The 18,797-nt window shown below is 40.2% G+C and overlaps 1 protein-coding gene across 1 annotated transcript in view; it reads right to left on the reverse strand.

Moving 5' to 3' along the window:
- The window catches only part of vwa8 (von Willebrand factor A domain containing 8), a 40,758-nt gene that overhangs the window by 9,517 nt on the left and 12,444 nt on the right, over positions 1 to 18,797 (reverse strand). Inside the window, exons 20-39 of the mRNA XM_053876344.1 lie at positions 18,596 to 18,667; positions 17,915 to 17,991; positions 15,994 to 16,069; positions 15,613 to 15,748; positions 15,137 to 15,256; positions 14,750 to 14,955; positions 12,500 to 12,651; positions 11,336 to 11,444; positions 10,928 to 11,066; positions 10,413 to 10,600; positions 9,211 to 9,330; positions 8,638 to 8,702; positions 8,431 to 8,556; positions 7,940 to 8,049; positions 7,403 to 7,551; positions 7,138 to 7,342; positions 6,988 to 7,069; positions 6,657 to 6,861; positions 1,917 to 2,025; positions 1,454 to 1,610 (exon numbers count right to left, since the gene is read on the reverse strand). Of these exons, the coding sequence (XP_053732319.1) occupies positions 1,454 to 1,610; positions 1,917 to 2,025; positions 6,657 to 6,861; positions 6,988 to 7,069; positions 7,138 to 7,342; positions 7,403 to 7,551; positions 7,940 to 8,049; positions 8,431 to 8,556; positions 8,638 to 8,702; positions 9,211 to 9,330; positions 10,413 to 10,600; positions 10,928 to 11,066; positions 11,336 to 11,444; positions 12,500 to 12,651; positions 14,750 to 14,955; positions 15,137 to 15,256; positions 15,613 to 15,748; positions 15,994 to 16,069; positions 17,915 to 17,991; positions 18,596 to 18,667 (2,603 nt within the window). The remainder of the gene's footprint in view (positions 1 to 1,453; positions 1,611 to 1,916; positions 2,026 to 6,656; positions 6,862 to 6,987; positions 7,070 to 7,137; positions 7,343 to 7,402; positions 7,552 to 7,939; positions 8,050 to 8,430; positions 8,557 to 8,637; positions 8,703 to 9,210; positions 9,331 to 10,412; positions 10,601 to 10,927; positions 11,067 to 11,335; positions 11,445 to 12,499; positions 12,652 to 14,749; positions 14,956 to 15,136; positions 15,257 to 15,612; positions 15,749 to 15,993; positions 16,070 to 17,914; positions 17,992 to 18,595; positions 18,668 to 18,797) is intronic.

Below are 18,797 nucleotides of genomic sequence, written 5' to 3' on the forward strand. Positions count from 1 at the left end.
CAGTATTTACACCAGATGACATCAGTCATGTGCAGCGGCGGCTGACAGACTTCCTGCACACATTTGCAGCATCCTGTGGCCACAAAGCTATTTCCTCTAAATTCCTGAACTCACTGTAAATACACAATTTTCGAAAAGTAATGCAGCGCAAGCAGCAAGAAGAACACAAACATCTCTGGAAGTGAATAGAGGAGAACCTGTTCATTTTAAGAGTATCTAGTATTTTGTTGGTGCTCAGGATGTTTAGGTTTAACAAGGTTGCCATGATACACTATACACAACAGGTATGGTGAAAAAAAAAAGCTTTGAATACGGTATGATCTATGAAAGGAATATGTATCAAACAGAGTCTTTTCAAATCATTCAGTCAGGTGTCAGGAGGAGAGAAGTCCCCGTCATGATCCAGAAAGAGGAACAGTTTGGATTTGTAAAAGAGCAGCTGGTGTATTGGCATGTGTGTGCATGAGCAGGTGGGCGTTCCAGGGCCTGAGCATACCTGAGCCTGTTTTTGCTTGTGAGTGTGTGTGTGTGTGTGTGTGTGTCAGGTGCATCAAGGTTGATGGTATGGTGGCAGGGTGCTCGATGCTCTAAGCTAAATAAATACTAGATTGTAGAGTGAACGACAGCGGCAGGGAAAACCCTGACAGGTCCATTAGTGTGGCATCTATAGGAGATGATCTCCAGCATGTAGCTACAAGATCAGAGCAGGATGTATGGAGGTCTCTCCGAGGTCCAAGCCGAAAATAATACTATTATTTTTCTGTCATAAATTTTTAAGTCATAGAGCTTTGATTTTTTCTAATGGTAAAAAAGCAACAGGTATTTCAAAAGACATGTACTCTACAATATTTATGTTATATTCAATACCATTTATTCTAAAATAAAATTATATATGTAGTTCTTTATGTCTTTTATTCTTGTATTGTGTTTTTGGAATAAAATTAAGAAATAAAATGAATGAATAAAATTCTGTTCTATTTTTAAAAATGATCTATCATACACTAATGTACAGTTAGACGTACTGAAGACAACTAATACAGAGATTTAATATTCACACAACAAATAAAAAAGTAGGTCACACCAATATGCTGATCTGGGACCAAAAAAATGAAAGAAAAATGAAGAATGAAAACAGAACATGGGGGAAAAGACATGGGATAAAGGGGGGATGGGACTTTTAGAGAGAGTGTAGCAAGTGAGACAGAGTGAGAACAGAGACGTCCTTCATGGTTGCACTAGTCAAAGAGATTCTTTAAGAATCCTTCACACTGAGGCAAAGTAAAGACACACATCCACACATGAATGTGCACACACACATCTCACAACTCGGTTGGACCATCACTCCAGATGCGGACCAGATGGTGTAAAATGAAGTGATGCGCCTGGATGGTAGACGGACCAGGACACAGCTGGTCAGAAGAAAAGGCAAGGCACACACCCAGCTGATCCTTACCTTTCTTTGAAAGCCTTCTCTGCCATCTCCCGAGCAGCTCTGCGGACATCCTCAGGAACGGCATCCTTCTCTGCCTGAGACACCTGGTAGACCTTGTGTCCCGCATCCAGCCGATATGGACCTCCCTTACCTCCCAGACCTGCCGTGTCTCTTCCACCTGCAAGAAACAAAGGTCATCAGGATCATGTGTCTGCATGTTCATTCAAAATCACACCAGTCACACACACTTGTGTGTGCATGTCCATCCTTGTGGGGACCTCTTTGCCATACTGCTTTCCCCAGCCTCTCACCCTAAACGAAGACATCCAAAACAAATGGCTAACGTTAACCAGGATTCTAAACCAAACTTGAACCCAATAATTATGGGTCGGTTATTTTGAAGTTTTCATCCTCAAATTGAGGCTTAGAATTGTCCCCACAAGGATACAGCCACCCACACACACACAGAAAAAAAACATGTCACCTGTTCCACCAGCCCACTGGTTTCCACCGACGTGAGGGGCATTTTTAAGATCAATCTTTCCGTGTTTTGGGGCTGTGACGTCTAAACCGCTTTCCTTCTGGATGGTAATCTGAAAGAAGCAGATTAACAATCTAAATAATAATAATAATAAATTGTACTTTCATATCGGTGGGAATTTTGAAAACACCTTAAAGACGCATGGAAAATGAAAAAATTTATCTTCACAAACTGAACAAAAGAAACAAAGTACTTAGGGGATTTCTGTGCATTGCTCATGAGCACTTAAGCAACTGTCCACCGCTCTGAAATACTAAATAAGTCTATATTCCAGTGCATTTTACACATATTTTCCTTTTTCCTCCAGGACAAGATCATGTTTTCATTTATAGTAAGTACATTTTAAAGGGGAACTGCTTATAATAACTAAAGGCAGCATCTGAGGAGAATATTGGACAATAACCTGAATTTCTGTAATTTTATAAAGAAGTTACACAGTGACATGAACATGAGTCCTCTTCAGTGTCATGAATATATGTGTGTTGTCACTATTCTTGTTGACTGCCCAGTTTGATGGCGGGACAGTTGGATAGACTCTTATCAAGACCCAGCACTGACACGGCAGAGGAGGACCTCTCCTCGCTCAAAGCTGACCGCGCCTCAAACTGACACTGAGCCTCTCACACCTACAAGTGTCGTGTCAGCAGAGCTCTATTTAGGGCAGATTAAAAGGGTCACAGTGTGATAGGGACAAGATATGGGTCAGTCAGGGAACAAGACTGTGAAGTGGACACAAGCGTTCAAAGTGATGCCGGTGAATCCAGGTAGTTTCCAGTGAAATAAATCTCTTCTATCATGCGAGACAAAAAATAAATGAATGTATTTTTTTAAATTAAATATTATATTTATTATATATAAATAGTGTGGTATGTAATTAAAAACAATAATTATTTAATTTATAATACTCAATTCAAAAGCCAGAGCAACTATTTAAACTATAGCAAATATTTAATGTTACAGAACTTCCTGTTTTCTATTTTAAAACCAATACATTAGACATGGGGCGTCTCTAGCCCGCATGCTACTTCCTTGTTGTTTCATTATCCTTGCTAGCACAGCTCTTTTTTGAGCTTCAACCCCCCTCTGTCACAGGAGGACTGGACTGAATGAAGACAATTTCAGTTTCAACCCAAGTCATGTTGACCATGACTCAGCTGTGTCAGTTCCAGTCGGCAAACGCAGATTTAAACAGACAAATATTCACTCAATCGCCTCCTGCCGCTGCAATTCAACAGTTCATCTGCGTACCAGCGGAGGATTAACAGCCGATGTGTATTTAGCTGTGTGTGTCAGAGTGAGCTCAGTGAGTTGGTCACAGCCATAGATGTGAGGTGGAGTGAAAGGTCAGTGCGGTGACCCATTGACACGCCACGTGAACCATCACACACTGATACATATTTGTGAGGGTGATTGATGGAGCTGACACAGGAAGCACTTTATGGCACACACGCACGAATGAACGCACACACACATGGCAGGGCTATGGAGGAGAAAACACACTGCACAAGAAGGAGTTTGGATTCACTCCCACAGAGCATTAAAAAAAGATTGATGGTAATGTGCTTGAGTCTTTGTGGTAATTAATTAATAATAAATAAATGATATTTATTTGCACACCGAAAGTTCTGATCCTGACTGAGTAACCCGCTAACGCCATGAAGAAAGAAAGAAAGAAAGAGAGACAGAAAGAAAGAAAGAATGAATGAATGCATGGCATACATGTGACTGAATCGCAGAAGTTACACATGCCTTGGTCACACCGACACATACCTAAACTGATACTGTCTGCTCACCATCACCTACTGAGGGTCTCATCTGTCTCACTCACGTCCGGTTAAGTGCTGACTCATGCTCCGTTTTAGGATTTGGAGGAGACCATCTGAGTCAACTGCATAGTGTGTAAGCAGGTGAGTAGCATGTCCATGGCCCACCATCACTAACAACAATTTCAGTAACAATAATCATGAAAAACTAACTAAATAAAAGTACAGTTTTTTTCTCTTTTTTTTTGAAGGAGACGCAGCAGAACATAACATGGAATAAAACCAGCATCCAATGTGCAGTCAAACATTGAACACAAACCTGTTCTTGAATCATCACTAGAGTACTGTTGTGTACATAAGAGCTGTGGGCAAAGGGAGAAGTTTGAGAATCATGACCATCCCTGAGAGACATTTTCCACCCTGTCTCTTCTTCACACGCCGTCATCAGCGGCCTACGCCTCGTCCTTCAGGATTAATAGGCTCATAAATTTAGGATTCTCCCTTCAGATTCTTCCACAGAGCTGGAAAGCCTGTGTGTCTTATTGCAAGTGTGTGAGTCTGGTGAGAGGAGCAGTTAAACTACCACCTGCACTCACAACAGTGTGTGGATTTTAGATTTGAGGAGAGTTTTGAGAACTTCCTGCTGGTTTGTTTAACATCAGCCTTGATAATGTACAATTTTTTTCTTCTTGTAACTATATTTAATATCTCAGAGTGACGGTCAGTCGAACTGTCCTTATTGCTTCTTCTTATTCTGAATGACTTCTTTTCATCACTTTTTAATTGTTCATTTTTCCTCCTTTTTATTTTCATAGTTACATATTTTCTTTAAAATTTAGTTATCAGTTGTTATGGTTACTTTTTAAAAATTATAAGTTTCTCTTCTCAGTCTAGTTTTGTTTCTTGTGTTCTTTTTTCTTTTGAAAAGTTGAGTACGTTTTGTTTATTTTGTTGACATATTTTCCAGACTAAAACCTTATTTAAATACCCAGAGTTTTAGGGTTGACTTGCCAATGTTTTGCAGGTACTAAAGCACACAAAACAAAACAATTTAGCAGGAGAACAGTGATAGTTTCTGTCTTCCAAAAGTGTCCAACACAAAAGGATCGTATCGTCCATCATTCTAAATCTTCTAAACAGCCTCAGGTTGGTTTGTTTGTATCCATTCATAAGCAGAAATTTCAGGATTGCATGAAGGTATGTGTCGATCAACAGGCAAGCTGATACAAGTAACGCAGTTTCCACAAGTCTTCTCGAATACGGTGTATCAAGCAGCCAGCTAATTCTAATTTCATTTCAGACTGAATCTAGATCCCCAACAGAGTTTAATTTAAAGAGGGGGGATATTGAGGACAACAAAAAAGTCACAGCAACACCCGGCTGTTGGGCTCTGTGATGGACTTATTTAAAGAGCGTGTGTCATCATTACGACATTGAGCAGGAAACCTGCCATCACCTGGTTGGCAGCCATGAGACGAAAAAAAACAAAACAAGAAGATGTGTCGTGTTTAGACAACGAGACGGCCGTCGACTCCTGAACACGTGAGAGTAAAGTGATGTGGCGAGAGGAGACCCACTGTCAGTGCTGATGTTCACTGTTGGTTGGCTTTATTCTTGATGAAATTAGATGGTTATGTAAAATGCTTGAACGTAAAATGATAAAAAAAAAATTGTCGCTCAATTTCAGAAGAATCACAGGAATGTACAGAAAGATAAATATGATATTTTCACATAATCTGCAGCAGAAGAAGTCAAATGATGATGAAACACTCTGATGAACTACTATAGCTCCAAAATAAATCAGCAGCTGCTGGAAACATCAGTTCGAGGGCTCCTACCGAGCTGAGGTGTGTATGCAAACGCATTTTGGGTTCTATAGCGCCTTTCATGGAGTGCGCTTCAGATACAGTAGCACCAGTGTTGTTTGTGGAGGGCTAACAGAGAGCACAGGGAGACTCTGTCTGAGTTTGACCTACGGGGGTCTTGCCGCCTCTTCAAAGAAGAGCGGACCACTGAGGAATCCAGACCGGGGCGAGGTCCCTGGTGTCTACTGCAGGTGGAGGGAGTGAGAGATGGGTGTATGCTTCACTTCTATTGCCCAGAGTAACAGAGAGATCAGGGACTGATCTTAATGTAATGAAATTATCCGACACTGGCGGATGTTTCCAGACAAGCAAAGAAGTCCAATATGTCAGCCAGAAGAGTGAAGTGGGAAGGCTCTTTAGCAAGGCTGGAGATGGACCCCCTCCTTTTGTCCAGAGTGGATTAAAATATTTCCTCTTAGATGCCCTTTTAATCACCAAAATGTTACTTCTGTATTAAAGCTCTGTACAAAGATAATATCGTATACTTGATCGGGGATACACCTCATAAAAGTTTGAGCTGAAACTTTACATAAAAAGACTAAAAAATGTTAAGTCACGCAAACATCAATTTTAATTGTCTTCTGAAACTTTAAAAAAATATGATATTTAAAATCCATATCTCAATAAAAAGAGACATCCATCAATGATACACTAAATGTCATCAGGTAAAGACATATATTTCCATTTTGGCATCTAACTAGGTATTATACGAAATGATAGAAGGCGAAACTGGGATCAACAGAGCTTCAGTAACATCTGAGTTTTTATGTGGAACAATGCTGCCTCAGTGCTGCTCCCAATGTCCTGACCTGTAGCAGGGGTCAACCTGATTACATCATCACAACAATGTCCGTCCTTTCATACACACTGACCCGGCCAGGTCATAAATTCTGGGCCTGGAAACATTCTAGTCCTGGGTGAAATCAGGAATTTCTCGGCGGTCAAATAAACCGCAGACTCAATTCAGCGTTATTTAGCGAACACTGCCACTTAGCGGCTAAAGTTGAGAACGCAGCAGCGAACGTTAATAAAACGATGATCGCGTGCAAATGTACCTGGACTGGTCTTCCATCCTCTGACCCAATCATGGTTCTCCACTCCATCAGGGATCTCTGGAGGTTGTCTAGTCCTGTCTCCCACACTCGGACATAACCCCCCATGTCCACTGTGACCACACCTCCTGACCCCAGAGGAGCCATCAGCACGTCGGACTCCGACACTTTGGACAACCAGCTGGTGTAAGGCGACACTGTCATTGACCTGGGAATATGATCAAGAGAATGGTCATAAAATACAAGTAAAAAACATCATTCAAGGCTAGTGAATGGCTGCATATAAAAGAGAATGAGAGTATTCGCTAGTAGTCAAGAACACTCCTGGATTTACCTTGGAACTGCAATGTATTTGACTTTTTTTGAGTTCAGGTCTGTCACTTCCAGATACGCTGCTGCCATTGGGGGTGTGACATCTGAGGGGAGAGAGAGTTAAATGTAAATGTCTGAGCTTAACATATACAAGAGCTATGAGCTGATCTACCTTTGGGGTAGACTTCCTTCAGGGGGACCTTGCTAGGTGGCAGCGCTCTGACCACCTGGTTGGATGAGAGCAAACTGGCGCAGTTGTCTCGTTTGGCTGAGCCGGACCGAAGTCCTGATCTGAAGAATGAGTGGGCGCCGCTTTCCCCGCTCTTCATGGCCGACAGGTCTGCTGGTCTTTGGAAGCTGTAGACCTCGTTGGGAGACTAGGCAAGAGATAAAAGGTTACAGGAACTGGAACTATGTGTTGCTGTATGGTCACCCACCATGAGTTCTGGGAAGCCAACAATGAGCCGAGCGTACGACCCGGTATCTGTCATGATGCGATTGGGTGAAGCAATCTTCTGGTCCAAAGCAGCACTGAGATTCTCGTTGGGAAGCTGGTAAGATGAGAGCATCTGAGGTTGAACTCCGTCTGGAGAGAGAAGCAGACAGCAACTGTTACTATAATGATAGAAAAATTCAATGGATATTTACTGTCATTCCATTGAATAAACATATTGACGGAATAAAAAAAATAAAAAAAAATAAAAAAAAGTTCCACACAAAAATGATAAAAAAATGAGGGAATAGTCCAAATGAAAAACTCAACTTGATAAAATAATAAATAGAGAGAGCAGTGAATGATATTTTTTTCATTATATTTTTTTATATAGCCGCACTACTCCTCAGACTCAGTGGCTCTATCTGTCTGTCTGATTCTTTCAGAGAGGTTGACATCATGTCTGTGGTTGGACAGGACGCAGTATATATCTGATTCATGTGCGAGTCGTGTGACACAAATCACCAACATGGTTTGATACCTGAGCTGACGCCGTGACCTGCGCTTGCCGAGTCGTCGCTGATGCTGTGCAGCTGACAGACGCCAGAGTCCTCCGGAGCCATGTGCATGGGCTTGGTCAGCAGGAACTTCCTGTTAAAAAGGCAAAAGTGTGTGAAAAGTGATTAAAAAAACCAAAAAACAATTCAACAACAACAACAACAATAATAATAATAATAATAATAATTGTTCCTTTTTTTAAATGAGACTTTTATAAAAATGTGTATAGAGTATATAGTTAGTAATAGAGTAGTATAGCAGTACACTTAAACACACTAAATCTACCAATATTAGTTTGTGTATTTCTGATTTTTATATAGCTTAAAAATACTGTAATAAAAAAAAAAATTCACATTTAAATATTTAGTTGGTTATATATACATACACTCTCCCTCATATTTAAAATTCTACTTCAGGTATTTTCCCTATTGAACTTATAAACCGGTCCTGCCTCGCTGATTTGACATCACTCACTTGTTGGTGTTGCTCTCGAGCAGCAGCCATCGATCCTCTGCCACGAGGAAAACTGACTTCAAGTTGATGGGCAGTGAGATGGAGTGGACCTGGCCCTCCAGAACGTCCAGCACCTCCAGCTGGTTCCTGAGACCCCGACAAAAAATGTAAAATCAATAACTCAACGACTTAATTTCGACCTCATGTCTACCAGAGAGACTTGCTCACCCTTCCTCCTTGTAGAAGAGGAGCCAGTTCTTGTGAGAAAAGTCGCGACACATTTTGTAGGCAACCTATGAAGACAAGACCATTGCTTGATCTTCAAATGTCTCTAGGCAAAAGTGGTATATAACATGATTAAAAAATGTTTTTGTTTGGAGGATGAAATGTAATTCAGACTGAATTGGGTACAAATGCCTCTTAGCAGCATTATGCTGGCTCAGATGAAAATAAGGGTTGTATTTTAGGACAAGCAGAGGAAATATTTGGTTGAGATTGTTTGGCAAATAATCTGTCTCACGCAGAGATAGATGAGGGGCGAACTCGTCCACCCTCCCTCCTCTGCTAGGTCTTTGGCTGCACACAATTTTCCAGAGAGAGAAGAGAGCTGCAATTTGAACTCATCAGCAGCTCTGTTCAGATAGGATACTGCATTCAGTCCAGTTTATCAGATGCTCCCACTAATAAAGCCACCAGACCACTCTGAGCTCCCAGCTCTGATTTCTTATCTCCAATTGAGTGCAGTACTGGTCTGTGCTCACATTTGGAAGGCTCAAATAAATGCACATGGTGCCCTCTGACCTGCTCCTCTTTGCTGCTCCACCAGTTTGAGGATCTGGCCGTAGGCGGGTCGCTCTCTGGAGACAACATGAGTCGACGCACAGCACCGCTGACCATGTCCAGATGGAGAATCGTGTTGCTCTGGTGGGAAAAGAAGAACACACGGTAATGGTTCAAGTAAAGTTGTGTTTTATTCATTTATTTCATAAATAAATATTCATGTTTGCATTCATAGTCATTCACAGAAAAAGGCAAATCAAATCACTGTTTTAGCATTATGTACATGTACTATAATCACCCTACTGAAAGTAAAGGACTGGTACAAAAAAAAAGTCGAGGAAGTAGAAACATAGCCACATTAGTAAAAAAAAAAAAGTATCTTATCAATCAATCTACATGGTATCATGCATCATAGCACCTCACCTGAAGTATTGTATAATTTTTATTTATTTATTTTGGTAGATACAGAGAAGTGATTTTTTTTTTTTTCATGAAAACGTGATGTTTCACCACAGCCTATAGGAGTCGCTGTTTACCAGGCAAAAATATCCATCTTTTCAACTTCGATGTTGGCAGAGCGTCCAGAATCGACCTCGGTACTCAAGCTTTACAGTTCACTGACAAACGCATCATTGACACGCGTCGTCGGTAGTAGAGGGATGAAGCCACAGGACTGGCCTGACTGCGCATCTCTACTTCCCTCTGATGCTTTCCTTATGCTGAAACACACACACTCCGGGCTATTTTAAGAAGGCAAACCCCCACTTCCTGAATCAAAACTGACCCTGAATTTAGAGTGTTTGACAAGTTATTTGTGAATCACTCTCTTAGTTGGATGACTACCAAATCATTCCCACTTTCTCATACAAATGATGATCTGTTCTTAATTTACAAACTACAACCAGTAAACAATCTTCAACAGAAGATAATCCCATGAAATTAATATTTAAAGATCCATGGAGCTTTTACATCCTGCGTGCTTGTTCATATTTGCCTCCTGCAACGACGCTGACCTGCAGCTGAACTTTATTTTGTCTGTTCATCTTCCTCTGATACAACAGAACAGAATTTTTAGGATCCATCAACACACTAACACAAAGCGGCTACACATGACTACTCTGTTTCTAAGTCAGTAGAGTTTGAGTTTGATGTTGCAACAGCTATATGTCAGCGCACTGCTTACATGAAGGTATACCAAAGTACAATGTACTTTATGCACCTACCTGCTCCTCGTGCAGAACCACCTGCCCCTCCAGGGGGTTCCCTAGAGGAGCGACGGTGACGAAAGGCTGCCAGACTCCGCTGATGGTGCGAGGGAAGACGTCGTACAGCTCCATGCACTGTATCGCCTCCCCCCGCTCCTTCATGGAGTACAGGGACACCGGGTTACACGTGGCCACGTACATCACATCTGCAAAAGGAAACAGGATGAACCTTAAATATGCTGTTGGTACTTTCACTCCATTTCCACAGGGGTTTAGCATGTACCTCACGTCCTATAACGTTGCACATGCGTCATAACGGATGATCAAAGATTAAAGCTTTGCATTATTATTATCATATTAGAAATATAATGCGCTTAATATACACTCCTGTGATCTATTAATGAGATTAAAATGCATAACTAACTCAGTAATCTGTTCTATTTCATACTGTGACCACTAGATGGTGCCAAAATGGTTACAAAGTTACGTGTGTGTGTGTGTGTGTGTGTGTGTGTGTGTGTGTGTGCGCGTACCATCTTTAGTGGTGACATCACAAATGATGTTCACTTCATTCATGGGAATTTGCCAGTGGACTTTCTCCTCGCTGAAACTCATCGCCCGGCTTTCCTGTCTGTTGCACGGGTAACTCTGGACACGCAAGAACACCGGGCCCTAGGACAAGACAACAAACACAACCAGCTGCTTACCAATACTTTGTGGTATTCTGTGATCCACCACAGCAACGACCAGAGGGTTTGGAAAAAAAGATTGATGTACATTTGGTATTTCACTTGCGAGTCTCATTTGCCTCTGATAGGAACATGTTCATGCAAATAAAAAATACTTTATAACACCTCAAGGAGTAGATTAAGTGTATAGCATTGTCCCCAAATAAACAAATAAAATCTAAGCATGAAAGTGGTACAAAAACACTGGGATACCTTCACATCTATCCTCCGAGTCTCAGCCGGGCAGAGCATTTTCCTTCGAGCGTTGACACCTTGATTAATGGTCCAGTATCCTGTCATCTTGACCTCTGGCAGCGGCAACCTGGGGTCAAAGGAGACGACATGAAAGTCTTTTCACACAGCTTGCAGTTTACTGCCTACGCTTTAAATACCAACCATTTTAAGAGGACAGAAATACATTGCTCTTTTCGTTTTTTGAAGTGAAATGAATAATAGTGCGTGTGATATTATACAACAACTTAGTGAGACATTGAGAGAATTTTTTTGAAAATAACAATGTTTTCAGGGAACTAGGTTTTCCAATGAGGTTTTTTCACTCAGAAAAAAATGTACTATTATCATTATTAATCTTTTTTTCAACAGTTTGTTCAATATTGAAGCAAAACAGTAAATATAATTTGTTTTACATAAAAATAATTCATTACATTTTAATCATTTTGTTCTATGTCAAAAATGTATTATTAAAATGTTTTAAAACAACAGAAAAAACATAATTATGTAATAAATAATGGGCTATCAACAACATCTGTAGTTATGAATGAAACTTAAATGGTTAACATAGTGGTCCAATAGGTCATAACTAGAGCATGGATTAAAATTTGTCCTTAAACATATCAAGGAAAATACTTGTTTCTCCCTCAAGCGTTTATCTTTTCATTAAAATTACAAATGCAGAGAGAATAAACGAACAAGAGACAAGAGAAACAAATATTTTCCTTTATTAAAATGACAAAACTGTACAGGATGAAACAATGCTTGAAGTGAGTACGTCTTAAACTGGCATGATGTGACTTCTCTTTTAGTGTGTTTTGTACTTCATGAGTGGCTCCACATGGTAACATCAGTCTACTTAAAATAACGCATCGAGAAAACAAGCTGAATTTCAAGTGTGTCAGGGAATGATCTCTAAATCAGTTCATGATGTGCAACAAAATGTGTCGTGCACGAGAGGTAGAGCAGATGAAAAATACTTATTAAAGGCTTAAATTAGTAAGCAAATACAAATAATAAGTGGGAATAAAAGTGTTTGGAAGCAATTAATATTTGTAAAATTCTGAACCAATCTTGTCACTACAAAAGGAGGACTTTTATTATATCACTAGCGTGTCCTATCGTCTCGTGACCCTGCAGTCTTACTCCTTGGCCAGACTGACGGAGCTCGGCTTGGCCCCGATGGGAATCCCGTGCTTGTGCAGCGCCTCGATCAGAACCTCCCTCATGTCCTTGTTGTACGAGTCGAAGTCAAAGACGTTGCGCACCACGTTGGCCAACCCCTCATTAGGGAATTTCTGTTGTGAAGAAGGGAACAAAGTTGAGGAGGTCAAATGAAGATAGTGTTGCTCCTCCTATGAGAATTTATTGACTCCTGGAGTCTATCACAGCCTGCCAATAAGTCCCAGTCCTGAAATTGAGCCCAGAAAATCACTGGTACACATGAAGACACATGTATGACTGTCCACGTGACTCAATTACAGTCATGCATCCAGAAAATAACATCAAACTATGAGGTGCTTGTGTCTCCTAGCATTTCCCACCAAGGGTGGCCACAGCAAGTCAGCTTCCTCTTAACCAGTTCAAACCCCATCAACTAACATGCGATTCATCTCCTGAGGTGCCATTACATACGCAGAGATGTAAATCGCATCTGCGCACATCGATCTCAAGCTTCCGCAGAGGTGCAATTACGACCAAAAGTGAAAAGTAAATTACAACCTACAGCCTCAAACCAGATATTTAGACCTGAAAACCTTTCTGCGGATGTCACAAAACTGTGGGCGTCAATAGTGCCGCAGATTAATGGCGGAACAAGGAGGTCCTCTGGGAAATATGAAAGAAAAAGGAGGTCAGTCCGTGAGCAATGAATTATTGATCCAGTTCTGATTTATCAGTTCTTCATTTTCTCTGGCGTGTTTGTCCATCTCTGTGGTCGAACTAACATTTGCACAGCCTGTGGTGCAGCCTAGCACTTCCTTATGAAGCATTTCACACAGAAACTCAAAAACGATATCATCTTACACGGATATCTAAAGTAAACTGTTTATTTAAAGGAGAATCAGGACCAACTTTTTGAACTCTTAAGACACAGGCTTCTCTTAAGTTTTGCTTTTTGCAATTTCAGAGACATTACTTGGAAGGAGTAATAACTAAACTTTGTTTTGTAAGGAAAGTCGTTTTAAAAGAAGAATGACCTTTACTTTACTTTTATGGACCATTACTATTCACAATGCCGTAATCAATAATAATTCTAAAACAACTAAAATATGTCAGATTTCCATGTCATATGAAGCAGTTTATTGTACATATTGCATGTACTCTAGATTCATTCTCAAAACCTGAACAGAATTTACCATCCCACTGTGTTTTCATTCTGGGGTTGTTGCACTAGACCATACAGTGAAAGACAAAAATGTCATCTGCACATATGAGGACGGACGGTGGAGGATAAGGTGACAACAAATCTGAACTTTTAACGGTCAAAATTTGTGGTTTACATTTGAATCACAGCACCAGAGCTGAGTCAACCCTTCTATACCTCCGCTTTGCGGGAACAACAGACTTTTGTTCTTATATTCAGCGTGTGGTCACAGTATAAAATAGAGCAGAGATTTTGAGAGGTGTGTGAGGCCAGCATAATACAAACAAAAGATTGATAGTGTTGCACAAACAGGGACCGCGTTTGGATTAATTTCCTCTTCAACCATGTATGGGAATCTTAAATAGAAAGCCTTGGATTTATTCATATTTTAAATAATTTAGTTTTTTTAATTTTATTGTAACAATGTTTTGTCAATACTGATTAAGACATACATTACAGTTCTTTGAGATATACAGTATATCTACAATTCAATTTATTAGTGCTGTTATCAACTACGTTCCGGTTATTAACACGGTGATACTTGAATTAATATATATAACATGCAAAGTGATGTATTATCGCACTTATATTCTTCAAGTGGCAGCCATGGTTTTCCATCAATTCTTTACTTAAAGCTCACATATACTGTATAGTGGATTATTAGAATGTTCAAGACATCAATGAAGATGTCATGAATGATCAGATTCATGTATGGCAAGGTTTAAGAACTATTAAGTCATGGACTTAACTGAATTGAGTAATACAGACTGAAGAACCCATAACCCTAACCTAAACACACAATATGTCATTAGAAATAACACTATTCTCTCAAATTCTTTATACAAGAATACCTTAGAAACCACATTAAAATTGTTGTTCATGATAATAGACATTCATAACATCATCTATAAACATGATGTCTTCTGAATGTACTCAGAATGCACCACAGATGACACCTTTATATTAAGTGTAACCAATTTTTCAACACAACAAGATTGGTCACCTGACTTGTTTGATTTACGATGTTTTACCTGAAGGTGCTTGACAATGTTGACCACCTCTCTGGTGGAGTAGGGATACGTGATGGATCCCTGGTCAGCCATCGAGCGCAGCTCTCCGAAAGCAGCCACCAGCTTCTCCAGAGTAGCGTCAGGAACATCTGGGCCGTACTGCTTCAACATGGCCAGTTCTGCTTTGGGTTTGGGATTGTCCACAGCATGACAGCTGAAGATGTCGCCTGTTCACGGATCAATCATGAACGAAAATAAAATGCACGTCAGTATGAATGAAAAACATGGTCATAAAACTAACTAAAACTAAATGTGGGTGTAGTTTACTCTCTCTTGGTTTTAGCATAGCAACAATCCAGACCAGAACCTCCCATCACAGGAACTGATGCATGGTGAATAATCTTTTACCTAAAGCACCAAAAAAGTCATTCCCAAGGAACGGGAATCCGGGTCGGTTGGCCAGAACCAACATTCTGAAGTCTGGATGCATGACGATGGTGTTCACCTTTCCCTCAGATTCACGTGGATCTAAAAAAAAGGTCATATTATCAAACTGACAACAACATACAGAAATATTTACTTAACAGACACACACACACACACACAAGCAGGCACGCACACACTTTACAAATGACTCCACCGCACTGACTACTTCAGGCTAGTGTTAAATTTGACATCTCAAGTTTCTGTTTACATTCCTTCAAGTGCAGCAGGCTTGTAGTACGGAGAATCATGTAAAAACTCGGTCCAAAATCTACTGGTCCGGCTCCATAAAGGCTTTTACAATAATCCTCCATGAGAGATGTCTCTGTTTAGACGTCTAAGTGCTCAGCTCGAACATTTATTAGTCCTCTGGGGGATGTCACGCTTCTGACTGAGCCTACCTGAGATGATTCTTCTTCCATCTGCCAGGATCATCTCGCCGCTCTCCACCAGGGTTTTCAAGATGCAGGTTACGTTGGTGGGCGCTTTGTCGGCCTCATCGATCACAAGAATGTGTCCAAATTTCACAGCTTTCACCTGCAATAGATTTCAGTCTTCAGAATTTGGCTCATTACTCCCCACAACACAGATTGTTAGTGGTGACTTAAATCGTGGCAGTGAAGAGTTACAGCATTTCACTAAGTGCTACTACTCCTAAATGTGGGAAGGACATTTTTGCTGGTGAAATTAAACTTGTATTGGTCTTCTAATAAAGCCAGTAGACAGATTTTTTGAGTTGAAATGGGAGTTTTACTAGCATGAGGCTGTTCATGGGTGCATACCAGGGGTGAATCCTCATACATGATGATTCCATCTCGTACTGACGGCTGCAGAGTCAGAGTCTGGACAGTGGTGTCTCTGTAGGTTTAAAATGATGAGCACAATCTCATTAAAATACAGCAACATATAATTATCTACACACCTTTACATGAGTTAAGGACCCAGTCCTTCCAATGGCAACGGGTAAAAACATTCTCTGCATGAACTTGCAGTGCTAATGAGGTGCTCTATGTGGGGCAGTGACAAGCAGATGAGGCTTCATGACACAGTATTGGAGAGTTGATGATATTTTCATGAAACATGATTTACAGAGGCTGTAAAATGTCTGGACTTGAACATCTCATTCATTGAGACCTCACATCATTTCCAAACCTAGACCACCATTTTGAGGCCTCTAAAAAGCAGGACACTGTTTCATCAACCCTGCAATACTGTTTCATGAAACCCCATCTATCTATCATTGATGTGGCACTTTGCGAAATTTATAGACAATGTGGTGCTGTTGCTGTTGGGGAGGATTGGAACTGTAAAATAAACTACATTTGGGTTGAATGGAGGCCTGACAAAGTGAGCACCAGCTTTTGTCTTTGGACATTCTAAACAAAAAACCATGGCATCAATATCTTGAATGTAACCTGCAGCAGAAGTACAGCAGAATGGCTGTGGATGGGTGAAAAATAAACATCCAAAAAACAGCCAATTTAATAACAGACATAGTACATATAGAGTATGTTTAACTGCATTATAAAACGCTGGAACTATTAAGCCATATCGAGTAGGGTCTCAAGACCAAGCAGGTGAACACATACACCAATAGGAGAGGGCATTTTCCATCCATGATAATCATCATACAGAACAAATGCCTGAAGGTCTGAATCTGGCTCATGAATTAAACAGATTGCCATCTGACCGTTCGAAAGAGAAAAGACCTGAGGATTCTCCAGCATGTTCAGATCTTCCTTGAATAATACATGCTGGAAAAATATTGACCACAGTTTAATTGCTTGGTTTTAATCTCTTGAGCAAGGCTGTTAAATGGGAGGTATTTAATGAAAAATAAAAATGGTTTCTGTGTTTCAGTCTCCGTCTTTTACACCTCCAAGCTGAGTAATACTAGAAGGCCCAGTGCTAGACACACATATAAGCAATTAAATAGACAAAACCCCCTTACATCTGTGTTGACCTCCCATTTTAACAAGCCGCTGTTCTGACCTAGAAGTTGACCCACTTTCTTTCCAGGAGAGCAGCAGCTCTTTTGCTTTTCTGAGCCACATCTCTGTAGACATCAACCAGACGCTCCACAAGCACAGCTCTCCTTATTTTAGCAGTCGCCTGGTGAGCCAATCAGGTCACTCGGATTCTGACAAACTGCTAAAACAAATCGCCACACCACCAACATGTGTATTAACTTTTCCTTACAAAGCTGTCATTGATCTCAGAGCAGCAACCGGTGATTTTCTGGTCATCAGTCAGCACACAGACCCCTACCCTCTAATTAGTGTTCAAATCTATACAAACTGCTTTGCCGCTGATAGATCGACGCTCATAAACAAGACGGATCAGCTATAGCTATAGGATTTGCTTACACTTGTTGGAGACATGGTCTATACATATTATTTGTTTGTGTCTATGTCTGTAGCTGTTTATCACATATAAAAAATATACATTAAACATACTTAATGTAAGTAATATAGATATGTGGCAAAAACTTCTCTTATTTTGACCAATAAGTATCAATATTTATATCTAAAAAATAAATTATATATAAATATTGTATTATTTTCTACATATAAGAATCAATGTTGGCTCTCTGTCTAACTTAACTGAAGTGACTTATCCGATGAATCAAATATAACATGCTAATTTTTCCAAACTCATGAGAGAAAGTGGAGCTAATGATCTTCGGCGGTCGGGTGGCCTCACCTGTGCAGCTGCAGGTATTCTCTCGGCCTGTTCAGAAGATGTAGGAAACGGTCCACTATTTTGTTTTTGCCCACTCCCTGTAAGAGACGACAGTGTGTGTGTTCAAGTGTTCAAGTATTAACCAACAGGTTAGTCACTGACTGAAAAGTAGTCAAAACCGTTCATGTCAATCTTTAATTATGGCCTCTAACCAGAGCATTTGGATGAATGGCCAACAGTATGTCAATAATAGCTGCTATTCAATTATTAACTGAACTAAATATAAAAAAATCAGTTGAGGAAAGTAGATTTCTGAGTGCTATACAAGACAGTCCTTCAGTAAAACAGATGGGATGACAACTGTTCTTCATTTCAATGCAAAACAATAAGAACAAAAGAGTAAAAGACATTACATTTGGGGTGAATAACATATTTGAAACAATCCCTGAATTAAAATTCCAAAAACATATCTTTATTTAAGCTAGTTTAATCTAAAATGAAATGCTGCACTTTGAATAAATGGCTTCCGGGAAGAAAAGCAATTTACAAATATTAATATTTCTTGGAAAAAGTACTGCCAAATCATGTGTTCATGGAGTGTTTTTCTGACTCTGTGCTATGACTCTCATTTTGCACAAATTTGAAATCACAAGCCGAGCGACAGTGTCAACTCAGAAAGGACCCTTAAGTTACTTGACTCACCTGGTTGCCCACCAACAGAAGGTGTTCTCCCAACAGGAAGTCCTTCAACATGTCCTCCATCACCATGATGTGCTGCAAAATCAGATCAGCTCATATGTCAATTTATCGACCTCAGATGTTTTCCTTGTTAAGCATGACAAATTACTAAGGGATGATGTCAGATTTATTAAATGAAGGAATGTCTCCAAGAGCAAACAGCAAA

The sequence above is a fragment of the Synchiropus splendidus genome, chromosome 10, assembly GCF_027744825.2.
Source record: "Synchiropus splendidus isolate RoL2022-P1 chromosome 10, RoL_Sspl_1.0, whole genome shotgun sequence".
Taxonomy (NCBI): Eukaryota; Metazoa; Chordata; class Actinopteri; order Syngnathiformes; family Callionymidae; genus Synchiropus; species Synchiropus splendidus.